This window comes from Stenella coeruleoalba (assembly GCF_951394435.1).
Source record: "Stenella coeruleoalba genome assembly, chromosome: 4".
Taxonomy (NCBI): Eukaryota; Metazoa; Chordata; class Mammalia; order Artiodactyla; family Delphinidae; genus Stenella; species Stenella coeruleoalba.
The window spans coordinates 44,984,599-45,000,381 of record NC_137149.1 but is presented as its reverse complement, the minus strand read 5'-3'; the positions used below and the strand labels follow the sequence as shown (position 1 = coordinate 45,000,381).

At 37.7% G+C, this 15,783-nt stretch overlaps 1 protein-coding gene across 17 annotated transcripts in view; it reads right to left on the bottom strand.

Moving 5' to 3' along the window:
• The window catches only part of LOC307185908 (uncharacterized protein), a 390,038-nt gene that overhangs the window by 298,876 nt on the left and 75,379 nt on the right, over positions 1 to 15,783 (bottom strand). For 14 of the 17 annotated variants that reach the window (XM_079920467.1, XM_079920475.1, XM_079920474.1 and 11 more), the window contains exons 1-2: positions 12,657 to 13,038; positions 3,137 to 3,205 (exon numbers count right to left, since the gene is read on the bottom strand). In XM_079920467.1, coding sequence (XP_079776593.1) covers positions 3,137 to 3,205; positions 12,657 to 12,973 — 386 coding nt within the window. In that variant the 5' untranslated portion in view covers positions 12,974 to 13,038. Of the gene's footprint in view, positions 1 to 2,214; positions 2,281 to 3,136; positions 3,206 to 12,656; positions 13,039 to 15,783 lie in introns of those variants that run through there. The other 3 variants (XR_013828205.1, XR_013828206.1, XM_079920468.1) reach the window with 2 other exon arrangements.

Here is a 15,783-nt window from a genome sequence, read left to right as displayed (position 1 = left end):
GTGGGGGTGGGGGTGTGATGAATTGGGAGATTGGGATTGACATGTATACACTAATGTGCATAAAATGGATGACTAATAAGAACCTGCTGTATAAAAAAATAAATAAAATAAAATTCAAAAATTGCAAAAAGGTCTTCCCTGGTGGTGCAGTTGTTGGGAGTCCGCCTGCCGATGCAGGGGACATGGGTTCGTGCCCCGGTCCGGGAAGATCCCACATGCCGCGGAGCGGCTGGGCCCGTGAGCCATGGCCGCTAAGCCTGCACGTCCGGAGCCTGTGCTCTGCAACAGGAGGGCCCACAGCGGTGAGAGGCCCGCGTACCGCAAAAAAAAAAAAAAAAAATTCAAAAAAAAAGGGATTTATAAGGGCATCAAGACCAATTTCCCCTCTATGACAATTCAGATTTCCCTTATATAACATCCCAAACAATAGAACCACAAAAAGAAAATGTGTTCTTGGATGGTACTGATGATCTGTGTAGGATGAACAAATCTTCTAAAATTAAATGGGATTAAAAGGAGCATCACCTAGTGATGCTCAATCCTCTTACAAGAACTATTGAATAGGCTCCTTTACCAATTAATTCCTACTAAAGAAAACATATTAAATATCTACTTAGAAAGTTCATCCTAAAGAAGAAAAAGTAAAACTTCTGAATCTGAGGGCTTAGTAACTAGCATTTGTTTGTGGGAGTAGAGCACAGCCTCCACTGGAATCCAGAATGAACTCTGGACTGTAATCTTTATGGAGACACAAAACAACGTTATTTTCTTAGCTCCCACGACCTAACTTCTTTTCATGAAACAGAATATTTTTAAATCTACAATAAACATTTCTAATGTTGGTGGTATGGCATTATGTTAATTTGGTTGTAAATCACTCACACATATTGTAAGAAAATAAGAAGTGGGAGGGGCTGGTCATGAATACTTTGGTTTGTCTTATTCTCTGCACTGTAGGATAACTTCTCAATAAGGATTTTAAATTTTTTGAAAGGAGCTTTTAAGTACTCACATAGTGCTGGCCCTATTTCACATACAGAAAGGGGCACACAAGACATGCAGATGGCTTTTAATTATGCACTTCTCCTGATTATACCATTTGGGGTTGGCTTATTGGCCTTTCTCTGTCAGAAAGGATCAACTCAGAGGATTTGGATCTTCAATGCCTTGCATTCATGGCACTGCAATTCTTTAAGCTGCTGATACATTGTTATGGCGATGCTGAAAAATAAATCTTTGCTGTTGCAGAGAACCTTCTAGAAGGTGTTATTAGAATTGTTTTAGATAAAGTGATGTTTTCTAGACTGGTTCCTGTAACACTGTCCTGTATTCTCTAACTAGAAAACTAAAATGCTTTCTCTGAGGATTGCTCCCAATGCTGTTCCAAAATTTAAGCTGTTTTGTGTAGCTTTCAAAGCAAAACACACATTTTTGAAGGGACAGAGGCTTTCAAAATTTCCATAAGTGAACATACTTTTCAAGTGTTTTGACAGAACTGCTGTCACAGATACTACTGGAACTCACTCAATATATAAAATAGTTTTTTAGCAGCATAAAAGTACTGGAAAAAATTAATGCTAAATCCCTTAAGAAAAATGTTCTCAGCAATTTTAAGATGGAGTTCCTTGGGGGAAATTATGACAATGCTCTCCTGTGGCAATTACTTGCCTTTGTATTGAGTCTGGCCTTATTTTTTACTCAGCAAATAGAAAATAAGAAATTAAGATGTGGTGAGTTACAAAATACAAACTATAATAATAGAATATGCGTGAGAAATATTTTTAGATAATTAAATAATAAGACTTATCATTTGTCAGAAAAGAAGATAGAGAGAATGGAATAAAAATCATTTAAGGTTCTAAGTTCAAATGACACAACATCACTACTAGAGGTTATGGGAAGAAGTTAACTGATAGAAAAATATCAGCAAAAAGGAAGATTTGAGCTCAATTTATAGTTGTAATGGAGTTTATGGAAGCCAAATATGTGGAAGTCTGTGGAAAAGATTTATGTGACATAAAGAATTACATTAATTGTATTATTAGAAAATGTAAATGTACTCTCTGTTGGAATTATTATAGCTGTTTTGTTAGTCAATTTTCTCAGACATTAACCCTCCAAAATGAATGTGAATGTTCTACTCTCCTTAGAGCTCTAGCTCATCTATCTATGTGTAGGATAATCCCTGAAAAACTCAGTGGGGCTGAGACTTACGCTTCTCTGAGGAACTCAGATTTCGACATCAGGTTCACGGCTCCTATTTTCTGTAGGTCATAAAATCTAAGGGCAAAATCACCAAAGCAATTTGGTTTAACTTATCAGCATAAGCTTCTTCCTTGAAATGTATTCTCTGTTCTCTTTTATATCAAACGTATTTAAAACCAGTTTCTTTTATTTCCCTAGGAAGCAGAGCTCATGTTTTACTGATATAACAGTTAGTATACTATTCTAAGTATTTGGTATAATTAGTCATTTCCTATGTGTTAACCCATATTGAACAATTCAACCTCTTCCAGTTGAGCAACATCATAGAAATATGGCCATCTTAATGTTTCATAAATCAGTCTAAATCCTAACTAATTTAAAGTAGACTGATGGTTGCCAATAATTATTCTGGGTATTTTCTTTTCTTTTTTGTTTTTTTTTTTGCGGTACGCGGGCCTCTCACTGTTGTGGCCTCTCCCGCTGCGGAGCAACAGGCTCCGGACGTGCAGGCCCAGCGGCCATGGCCCACGGGCCCAGCCGCTCCGCGGCATGTGGGATCTTCCTGGACCGGGACACAAACCTGTGTCCCCTGCATCGGCAGGAGGACCCCCACTGCACCACCAGGGAAGCCCCTATTCTGGGTATTTTCTAATCTTGACTGACACAGATGTCACTAGATCATTCCTGCTAAGGTAATTTCACATCTCTCAAAAAAAAAAAAATAAGATTTTTTTTTACTGAAGTCAAAAAGTTAGCCCTTCAGGGTTGGCTACTGGAATAGCTCTTACTCAAAATTGTAGGAACATGGAAACTCGGGAAAATATTCAAAGTCAAGAGTTCATTAGGGCATAAAACAATAATAAAATATATACTTATCATATATACTTATCATATTGGCAAAAATCAGAAAATAAATGAACCTGAAACCTACCTCATTCCAATAACAGAGTTAACTTGAGACCGACCATAAACTGTATTGGAAAAATCAGAACCAGAGAGCCTAGAAGAAAACATAGGATAATGTCTTTGTAACCTTGCAGTAGGTAAAAATTTCACAGAATACACAAGAAACAACTAAGTACAAAAGAAAAAAATTGATATATATTTTTTCCTAATTAAAATTTCTGCTTACAAAATTACACTCTAGAAAATAAAATTCACAAGACATATATCTGATAAAGAACTTGTGTCCAAAACATATAAAGAACTCCTATAAATCAATAATTAAAAGAAAACTCAGGGCTTCCCTGGTGGGGCAGTGGTTGAGAGTCCGCCTGCCGACGCAGGGGACATGGGTTCGTGCCCTGGTCTGGGAAGATCCCACATGCCACGGAGCGGCTGGGCCCGTGAGCCATGGCCACTGGGCCTGCGCGTCCAGAGCCTGTGCTCCGCAATGGGAGAGGCCACAACAGTGAGAGGCCCGCGTACCGCAAAAAAAAAAAAAAAAGAAAAAAGAAAACTCAATTTGTAAAAATGGACAAAAGACATGAACAAATCCTTTACAGAAGATAAATGAATAGCCAATAAGCATATACAAAGGAGCTCAACATCCTTAGTCAAAAGGAAAACAAAAGTTAACATTCTCACAGCCACGTGAATGGCTAAAATCTAAAAGACTGACAATACAATTGTTTGCCAGGAAAACAAGCATCTAGAACTCTCACGCATTGCTGCTGGTGGAAGCATAAAGTTGTACAACCACTTCTGAGAGCTACATGTCAATTTCCTTAAAAGTTAAATACGCATCTACCTTATGACCCAGCAATCCCACTTTAGGTATTTACTCAAGACAAACTAAATGAAAAACATACGTTCACAAAAAGTCATATTCTTTACCCAAACCTGGAAACAACACAAATATTTATCAACTGGAGAGCAGATATTTTTTCAATGTAGTAACATCGTACAACAGAACACTACTGATATTTGCAACAACATGGATGAATCTCAAAAATGAAAACAAAGAAGCTAGAAACGAAAGAATACCTACTGTATGATTCCATCTATATGAAGTTCAAAACTAGGCAAAATTAGAAGTCAAAACAGTACGTGCCTCTGCAGGATAGGGATTAAGGAAAGGCGCACGATATAACTTTCTAGGTAATGGAATTGTTCTATATCTTTTTTGCTATAGCAGTTACATGATACTAAAACTTATGGAACTGAGCACTTAAGATCCATAGACTTATTCTGTGCAAATTATACCTCAAAAACATTTTTACAAATGTAGAGAATATGTATATATATAGAGAGAGAATGGTGGTAGGGTAAATTAATGGTACAATCTATAGTGGTAGGGTAGATTAATGCAGAAATACTGGCAGTCAATTTGATAATGAATCTTAAAAATGTGAAAGGCCTTTGACCAAGTAATTCTATTTACAGGAATTTATTTTAGGGAAACAATCAGAGATGTCTGTGTGTGCACATATACATACACATGTGTGTGTTTATCATGTGTAAGATTTATAGCAGTAGAATTCTCATTCCACTATTATTAACAATAGAGAAAAATTGGAACAAACTAAATGCCCAATGATAGGGGCTTAGTTAAATAAATAATAACATATCCGTACCTTGAATATTACTTAGCCGTTAAAAATTTTAATGATGAATAAAAGTATTTTTCAATATGATAGTAAATTTTAAAAGGAATTTAAAAAACAGTATATATAACATGAACATTAATTTGGCTACTCTGACAATAACAGGTTTAAACAAGATGGAAGGTTTATTTTTCCCTCCCATGAGAGCTTCTGTTCATACTTTGCAGGTAGGCAGCTCCGCTCTACACATTAATCTAAAAATCCAGATCTTTGGGGGTTTCCCTGGTGGCGCAGTGATTGGGAGTCCGCCTGCCGATGCAGGGGATGCGGGTTCGTGCCCCGGTCTGGGAACACCCCACATGCCGCGGAGCAGCTGGGCCCGTGAGCCATGGCCGCTGAGCCTGTGCGTCCGGAGCCTGTGCTCCGCAACAGGAGAGGCCACAACAGTGAGAGGCCCGCGTACCACAAAAAATAAATAAATAAAAATAATTAAAAAAAAAAAATCCAGATCTCTCTATCTAGTTGTTCCACTATCCCCAGGGTATCTTCTACATGATTAAAGCTGGCTCACTATCACCATGCCTGCTTTTCATCCCAAGGAGAGGGTGAAAAAGAAAGTGGAAGGTAAGCAGCTTCCTTTTAAGAATTTGAACTAGAAGTTGCACACACCACTTCTCCTACCCTACTAGTCAGAACATGGTCATAACAAGTTTCTTAGTCAGCTCAGGCTGCTATAACAAAACACCACAGACTGGATGGCTTACAAACATTAGAAATCTATCTCTCACAGTTCTGGATATTGGAAGTCCAAGATGGTAGCACCCACATGGTTGAATGAAGCCTCTCTTCTTGTTTGCAGAGAATTCGCCTTGTGTCCTCACGTGGCAGAAGGGTTAGGGAGTTCTGTGGGGATCTCTTTTATACTGGCAATAATCCCATTCAAGAGAGTTCCACCTTCATGACCTAATCACCTACCAAAGGCCTCACCTACTAACACCATCACCTTGGGGGTCAGGATTTCAACATGAATTTTGGAGGGACACGGGCATTCAGGCCATAGCACTAAACCACCAGGGAGTCTCAGAAATGTCTCTAACTGGGCCACCATGTGCCCACCCCAAACTAGTGAGAAGACAGTTTCAATGCTAAAAAGAAGGGGTAAATAGATGAGCTTGGATGAAAATCTTGGAGACAACTCTTTGCAGGTTCTCTTGGAGGACTCTCTTTTATGCAAATTGCATCATCAATGTTTTTGATAGCACAGAGGATGAAACCATTAGGAAAAACACAGACATAGACAACTCTGAATCAAAAAGTGACATGGAACTGTTGGACTCTGAATGTGAAGAGGTTTTAGAACTACTTTAAGCAACTTGTTTTTCTTATATTTTCTTTTTGAGATATGCTGTAAAGCTGTTCATAATAGAAGTCTATATCTAAACAAGTCTAAAAGAATTTTTCCAACAAGCATAAACTTTTTAATATGAAAGAAAATCGTGTGTCATAGTGTGACAGCATTTCTCCTTTCACAGTGGTAAAATAGTGGAAGTTCTAGTCAATGGTGTCTTAGATTTGATGAAATACAGTAAAATATTAGTAATTATTTGACCTTGGTAATTATTTTACATAGCTGGGATTACAATTGGTCCTTGTATCATTCTTTACACTTATACCTATTTTCTCACTTTTTTTTTGCAATAAACAAAATTCGATGGATAAATATACATTTTAAATGGTCCAATAGGGTAGCCCAATATGCTAGGAAGTCTAAACAAAGTATCAATAAAGGACAGCCTGAGTATATTAATCCGAATATTAAAGAGCCAGACAAAGCAAGAGGGTGGCATGCCTGAAAGATGGAAGTCTGAAAGATGGGAATGGAGGATAGTTGCAGGGACTGGGCATTTATATTGTCTCAGTTGTATGGTGAATGGATTATTTCCATTTAAAAACTAAACATAAATATGACTAAAGAATATGTCAACCTGATTGGTTAAGAATGAGTGAATGAGGGACTTCCCTGGTGGCACAGTGGTTAACAATCCACCTGCCAATGCAGGGGACACAGGTTGAGCCCTGGTCCCGGAAGATGCCACATGCCAAGGAGCAACGAAGCCTGTGCATCACAACTACTGAGCCTGCGCTCTAGAGCCCACGAGCCACAACTACTGAAGCCCATGCACCTAGAGCCCATGCTCTGCAACAAGAGAAGCCACCGCAATGAAAAGCCTGCACACTGCAACAAAAAGTAGCCCCCGCTCACTGCAGCTAGAGAGAAAGCCCACGCACAGCAATAAAGACCCAAGCAGCCAAAAATAAATAAATAAAATAAATAAATTTATTTTTTTTAAAAAAAGAATGAGTTAATAAGTGTCAAACTAATCAATTACTATATCTGCTAATTTATCTGTGAAGCTAAAACCAAGGCAGTCCCTTTCTTTGCACCCTAATTTATTTAAAAATTAGCATTATTTCAGTAGATATATTTCTGTAATTAGAAGCTTTTGCTCTCTGAGCTTCTTAAACCTACCTGGCTTTCTTAATCTGAATAATGCCTCAAGTCATTTAACATGTTTTTAAAATTCAACCAAATATCCTTTTCACTTCACTATCACATATTACCCTTCAACTTATTTTTATCTCAACACATCCTTATCTCACTATCTTACCCTCCTCTCTAAACAGTAATAATCACATTAGAACAGTTTTAATACAAACCAACTCCAGATTAATAAATTATTCTACAACAAAGAAACTATTCTATCCAGAAACAAAGGGCTAAAAACCAGATTTATTTTGACTATAGAATAGCAAAAGCTTGCAAAATAACTTAATTCTTTATAATCTATGATCACACTTCAATATTATCTGATTCCTAATTAAAAACAAGCAGGAGATCAGGTACTGTATCCAGCTTAGTGTCCACTCAAGCAACCTTTTATGAATCAAGAGTACACGGCAGGCCCAGAAAACTACTAGAGCTAACAATGAATTTGGTAAAGTCACAGGATACAAAATTAATACACAGAAATCTCTTGCATTCCTATACACTAACAATGAAAGATCAGAAAGAGAAATTAAGGAAACAATCCCATTTACCACTGCAACAAAAAGAATAAAATACCTAGGAATAAACCTACTTAAGGAGGTAAAAGACCTATACACAGAAAACTATAAGACACTGATGAAAGAAATCAAAGACAACACAAACAGAAAAGAGATATACCATGTTCTTGGATTGGAAGAATCAACATTGGGAAAATGACTATACTACCCAAGCAATCTACAGATTCAATGCAATCCCTATCAAATTACCAATGGCATTTTTCACAGAACTAGAACAAAAAATCTTACAATTTGTATGGATACACAGAAGACCTCAAATAGCAAAAGCAATCTTGAGAAAAAAAAACGGAGCTGGAGGAATCAGGCTCCCTGACTTCAGACCTTACTACAAAGCTACTGTAATCAAGACAGTACGGTACTGGCACAAAAACAGAAATACAGATCCATGGAACAGGACAGAAAGCCCAGAGATAAACCCACACACTTATGGTCACCTAATCTAGACAAAGGAGGCCAGAATATACAATGGAGCAAAGACAGCCTCTTCAATAAGTGGTACTGGGAAAACTGGACAGCTACATGTAAAAGAATGAAATTAGAACACTACCTAACACCATATGCAAAAATACACTCAAAATGGATTAAAGACCTAAATGTAAGGCCAGACACTATAAAACTCTTAGGGGAAAACATAGGCAGAACACTCTATGACATAAATTGCAGCAAAATCTTTTTTGACCCACCTCCTAGAGTAATGAGAATAAAAACAAAAATAAACAAATTGGACCTAGTGAAACTTAAAAGCTTTTGCACAGCAAAGGAAACTATAAACAAGACAAAAAGACTACCCTCAGAATGGGAGAAAATATTTGCAAACGAAATCAACTGACAAAGGATTAATCTCCAAAATATACAAACAGCTCACGCAGCTCAATATCAGAAAAACAAACAACCCAATCCAAAAATGGGCAGAAGACCTAAATAGACATTTCTCCAAGGAAGATACACAGATTGCCAACAAACACATGAAAAGATTCTCAACATCTCTAATCATTAGAGAAAGACAAATCAAAACTACAATGAGGTATCACCTCACACTGGTCAGAATGGCCATCACCACAAAATCTACAAACAATAAATGCTGGAAAGGGTGTGGAGAAAAGAGCACCCTCCTTCACTGTTGGTGGGAATGTAAATTGATACAGCCACCATGGAAAACAGTATGGGGGTTCCTTAAAAAACTAAAAATAGAACTACCATGGGACCCAGCAATCCCACTACTGGGCATAAACCCAGAGAAAATCATAATTCAAAAAGACACATGCATCCCAATGCTCACTGCAGTGCTATTTACAATAGCCAGGACATGGAAACAACCTAAAATGTCCATCAACAGAGGAATGGATAAAGAATATGTGGTACGGGCTTCCCTGGTGGCGCAGTGGTTGGGAGTCCGCCTGCCGATGCAGGGGACACGGGTTCGTGCCCCGGTCCAGGAAGATCCCACATGCCGCGGAGCAGCTGGGCGCGTGAGCCATGGCCACTGGGCCTGCGCGTCCGGAGCCTGTGCTCCGCAGCGGGAGAGGCCACAACAGTGAGAAGCCCGCGTACCGCACAAAAAAAAAAAAAAGAATATGTGGTACATATATACAATACAATGGAATATTACTCAACCATAAAAAGGAGTGAAATTGGGTCATTTGTAGAGACATGGATGGACCTGGAGACTGTCATACACAGTGAAGTAAGTCAGAAAGAGAAAAACAAATATTGTATATTAACATATATATGTGAAATCTGAAAAAATTGGTATAGACGATCTTATTTACAAAGCAGAAATAGCACCACAGACATAGAGAACAAACGTATGGATACCAAAGGGGAAAGTGGGGTGGGATGAATTGGGGGATTGGGATTGACATATATACACTACTGATACGATGTATAAAATAGATAACTAATGAAAACCTACTATATAGCTCAGGGAACTCTACCCCGTGCTCTGTAGTGACCTAAATGAGAAGGAAATCCAAAAAAGAGGGGGTATACGTACATGTATAGCTGATTCACTTTGCTGTACAGTAGAAACTAACACAACATTGTAAAGCAACTATACTCCCATAAAAATTTTAAAAATAAAAAAAAAATTTTTAATAAAATTTATACAGAAATTCAAAGGATCTAGAATAGTCAGCACAATTTTAAAGAAGAAACTGTGGACCGTTCACAAAACTGATTTCAAGACTTATTATAAGGTTGCAGTAACCGAGACTGTAGCTTTAGTATAAGAATGGATAAAGAGATTAATGTAACATAATGTAGAGTTTAGGAAAAAACTGTACGTGTACATTTCATTGAATTTCAATAAAGACACCAAGATAACAATGGGGAAAGAAAAGTCTTTTCAATAAATTGAGCTGAAACAACTAGGAAAAACTATGGAAAATATGAACCTCAACCTCTATCTCACATCATACACAAAAATTAATTTGAAACCAATGATAAACCTAAATGTATACAGGTACACCTCAGAGATATTGCAGGTTCGGTTCCAGACCACCGCAGGAGATGCCCAAGGAGAAGGGGAGAGACAGGCGAATGGCAGTGAGTGGAGCTGTCAGAACACACACATTTATTCACTAAATTTGCCATCTTATATGGGTGTAGTTTATGATGCCCCAAAACAATTACAATAGTAACACTGAAGATCACTGATCACAGATCACTATAACAAATATAATAATAAAAAAGTTTGAAATAACGTGAGAATTACCAAAATGTGACACAGAGACAGGAAATGAGCAAATGCTGTTGGAAAAATAATGCTGATAGACTTACTCAATGAAGTATTGCCACAAACCTTCAATTTGTAAAAAATGCAAAATCTGCAAAGTGCAACAAATTGAAATGCAATAAAATGAGGTATACCTGTACGCTAAAACCATAAGGCTTACCGGAAGAAAATTCTGGAGAGTGTCTTTACAACATTGGGCAAAAGTTCTGAATAAATACTTCACTAAAGAAGATGTGTAAATGGCCAATTAACACATGAAAAGGTGCTCAGCATCACCAGTCAGCAGAGAAATGCAAAATACAACTATAGTTAGATATGCCTTCACACCTAATAGAATGGCTTAAATTTAAAAACTGACAATACCAAACGTTAGCAAAGAAATGGAGCAATGCACATTAGACAACATACATGCTGGTGAAAGTATAAAATCGTACAATCACTTTATAGAACTGTTTAGCAGCTTATTATAACATTAAACGTACACTTATGCTATGACCCAGCACTCTGATTCCTAAGAATTTACCCAAGAGAAATGAAAACCATGACCACAAAAAGTCTTGCACAGAAGTGTTCGTAACATTACTCATGATAGTCAAAAACAACAAAAACATCACCAATAGGGAAATAAATTCTAGTATAGTCAAAAAATGGAACACTATTCAGCAATGAAGAAACAGAGAGTATAAGAATAAAGAGGAGTAAATGTTAGTATAACAGTATGAACAGGTTTTTCAGAATTATAGTGAATGAAAGAAGCCAGACACAAAAGAATCCATACTGCATGATTCCATTTATATGAATTCCAAGAACAAGCAAAACTAATCTATGGTGAAAGAAATGTGAAAAGTATAGCCTATGGAGGTGGGAATTGACTGGAATTGGGCATAAAAGAACTTTCCAGGGGAATGGGAATGTTTTTGATTGAGAGATTGGTAGCACAGGTAATATATATTTCTGAAAACTCATCAAATTATACACTTTAAAATATATATATTTCTGTATGTGTGAATTTTACTTAAATAAAATATATCCTTTTTATTGTAGTTTTAATGAAGTTGAGTGAGTGAAATTAAATGTATATATTCAAATCACTTCTTTACCTGTTTCTAATTTTTTACCATTATAAGTATGAACACATAATTTCAGAGACCATTGACTGAGTTCCCAAAAGTAGAATTTCTTTATTAAAGATGTTATTTATTTTTAGACTTTTGAGACATATTGGAAAACTTCCTTCCAAAAATAATGGACCAACTTATAGTCTCATCTACAGCGTATGAAAATACCCATTTTCCCCACCTAGCCAATATTAAGTATTGTCATTTTATCAATATTTAACAATAATTAGAGACTAGATTATAACAAGACACTAATAAGGAGAACTTCTAAAAACTCACAGAGCCATTACTGCATCCTAGGAACTGTTCTAAGCAATATACCTCTATTAACACCCATTTACTATGCAAAACAACCTTGAGGTAGACACTACTATGACTCCATCTTACAGGTAACGTAACTCAAGCAAATATGGGTTAAGTTACTTGCCCAAAGTTAGTCAGTTAGTAAGTGTTAGAGCTAGGTCTTCAAACTCAGGAATTCCGGTTCCAGAGTTTGTGCTCTTATCCACTATAATATTTTCTTATTATTATTTTAATTACTGAATGATTTGATTACTGGTGTGACTGAACTTTCTCTCATGCTGTTGACCTTTTGCGAACTGCCTTTTCACGTTCTGTGCTCATATTCCTAATAAGGAGTTTGTCAGGGTTTCTTTGTTTTTTTTTTTTTGTGGTACGCGGGCCTCTCACTGTTGTGGCCTCTCCCGTTGCGGAGCACAGGCTCCGGACGCGCAGGCTCAGCGGCCATGGCTCACGGGCCCAGCCGCTCCGTGGCATGTGGGATCTTCCCGGACCGGGGCACGAACCCGTGTCCCCTGCATCGGCAGGCAGACTCTTAACCACTGCGCCACCAGGGAAGCCCCTCTTTGTTTTTTTTTTAAAGAACAATTCCGCAGGACAATAACCACAGAAGTAATATTTACAAACCCTCTGGTGGTTCCACCGTGCGACGCTGCGCTTCTTGCCGGGGCGAGATTTCGGTCCCAGCTGATTAACTCAACCAAAAATTCTGCGGTCAAAATCATGGTGCTTTTCTCGGGCGGCTGCTCCCACCGGCCCCGGGACCAGCCAAAGTAAACGCCGGCGACACCACCACCAACCCCTCGCACCTTCACACGGGCCGAAACGGCTCTCCTGAAGAGGAGCCGAATAAAACGGCTTCCGGGGGGACGCCTTCCCAGAATGCCGTGCGCGCGCATGCACCCGAGGAGCCACAGGGTTTTTTTTGGACTTGTAAGAATCATTAGAAATTAAGAATATTAATCTCTTATCAGTTTTATCTATCGAAGTATTTTCCCAAGAGGTTTTTCTTTTGCCACTTATTTTTTCATAATTTTTACATTATTTTATAACTTTTAAAATGTGTAATTTTTTTTGTTAAATACTGCCTGTGAGGTCACAATATCAAGAAAATACTAATGCATTCTATAAACATCTTGTCTCTAACAGCAACTCTAGATTCTAAAATGTGTTTAAAATTTTAGTTAAATTTAGGATAGGTGTATGTTTTGGGACTCTAACAAAAATAGAATAAACTTTATAATGGTAAACATCTTCCTTTCTAACTACCCTTCATGTGATATATCAAATACATTTGTAAACCATATCGCTTGGAATATTTTAACACAGAGAAACAAACGACAATATGTGTGCCCCTTTAAGGAGCAGAAACATCATCCATTGTGCAAGCCAAAGACTTAAACGTCTTCCTTGACTCCTGTCTTTCCTTACATTCAATAACCAATCTATCCATCAAGTCCTCCAAAACATATCTCTAATATGTTAATTTCACTCCCTCCCATCACTACCATCCCACTCCAAGCCACCATCACCAGAACTATCACTATAGCCCCCTGGTGTCGCCTTTATTCTGCTGTGGCTTCCCCACCATCTATTCTCAACCCAGCAGCCAGAGTGATCCTTTTATAATGTACATAACATGGTCCCTTTGCCCTGTTTAAAACTTCTAATGACTTTCCAATCACAATTAAAATAAAAACCAACTTCTTTCCCCGCTCACAAAGTCCTGGGTGATCTGCCCCTTGCTTTCCTTTCCACCCACGTCTTGGGCTACTCTCTTCCTCATACGCTATACTTTGCCACAAAAGCCTTGGTTAAGCTCCTCTAACACACACTGAAGTTCTTGAGCACGTTTTGCCTTTTGCATACTGTTCCCTAGAGTTAAACGCTGGCTAGCCCGAACCCCTCCAATCTTTGCATAGCTTGCTAGTTACCTTGCAGGGAAGTCTCCTTTGGCCTCCCAGTCACTCCATAGGATGTCACCCTATTTAATTCTCTGCACAATACTTGTCACTTTGATTTATTTGTGTTCATTCCTTGCATAGTTTTGTCTGCCCTCACTAAAATGTAAGCTCTGTGTCTTCAGACCTTGTCGGTCCTGTTAACACTGTATATCTAGCACCAATAACAGTGCCTACACATAGCAGGTCCTCAGTAAATATTTATTAAAAGGAAGAATTGTGAAGTATCTGGAAATTATCTAATACCAAGGGATAAAAAGAAACTGAAGATTTGTGTTCAATATATAATAGATAACTTTTAGAAAGTTAGAACACCCCCAAAATAGAATGTCCCATCTCTAAGGCACGATTCAAAAAAGAGATTAGACAGCCACCTATTAAGAAAACTAGAGATTTTTATTCCAGGCAATATGACCAACCTGCAGTCTTCCTCCTTCTTTTACCTGCTTGTGTTTGCTACGGTGAACCTCTGCCCATTCTTCAGTCCTTGTCCTCCATGCTCTTACTCTCTGGGCTACTAACTGCTCTCAATCCTTGCCTTGCTCTTTGAACTTGACCTACATTTCTGACCTTCCTATCTCCTTGAAATAATTTTTCTTCTTTAAGAATTAAACATGAAAGCAAAAGCAGAGAACATCTATAGCTGTACATAACTTCTTTATCACCACTCCTGGGCCACGCACACGTGTGCACTAACGATTCATAGTTATCAGGTTCTGTTCCCTCTCAGAATTCCTATCATACAGGGAAACATGTTTCTAACACTACCTTTATTCATATGATGACGATTAACATCCATGAGAAGTATGTAAAAATGTCATTACAACATACAATTTCTCCTGTAAAAATGCAGTAACTATTAGTGAAAAATTTCAACTGACCTCCTGACAATTTATAAAGATTCTATAGGGACAGAAAAATAAGAATTTACAAAGTCATCAACATAAATTCTGTGACTAAAATAAGCTCCATGCTACATGTGCTTCAGCAGAATGGCAAAGGATTACATTCCATGGATTTCCAGGGTCACTCAGAAATAGTGAAAAAACAGAAATATTAAAGCCAGTAATGTCAAGGTTTTCTCTCCTTGGCATCTTATTCAAAGATGCATTTTTATGCTTCCATGCCATGCTTTTTAGATTATCAAATAGCACCATATGTAACTATAACTATATTATAAACAATTTACTTGACAACTATGCATGCCTGCTCTTTTAAATCTAATAATTCAGCGCCTCCAGAAGATTTATAATGTACCAGCAATTTGCTCAGAACGGGCTTAAAAGTGTGCTGCCCTCCAGCAGAGCATTAGCCTTCGCTCTGTTGTGAGGGACAAACACATCGATTTTTCTAGTCCTCCTCCTAACAATTAAATACAGTTTGTTGCAGGCAGAAAAAGTCTTAAGTCAATTCTTTTGAAAAGGGGCCTCTATGAATATTTTAATGTCCTTGGTCATATTTTTCAAATGTGAAGAATTTACAGGTCCATATAAACATTTTAGTCCATTTCTATTTGTTCCTGAAAGCACTGTATATTCATAGATCAGCAAGTGTATATGGAGTGATTTATTTGTAGAAATTTCTCATTAAATTTACACCTTTCTGCACTTGGAAAGTGAAGTGTTTTTGAGAGTAGGCAGCTTGTCTACACTTACACACAACTCCATTACATCAAAGATCCCTTATTTCAAATATACAAGTAAGTACCCAAAGCCCTTTTTTTCCTATCAGAAAATAAGGATATAGGTAGACTAGAATTAGGAGAAACTGTCCAGTCTGGGCATGAATCCAGG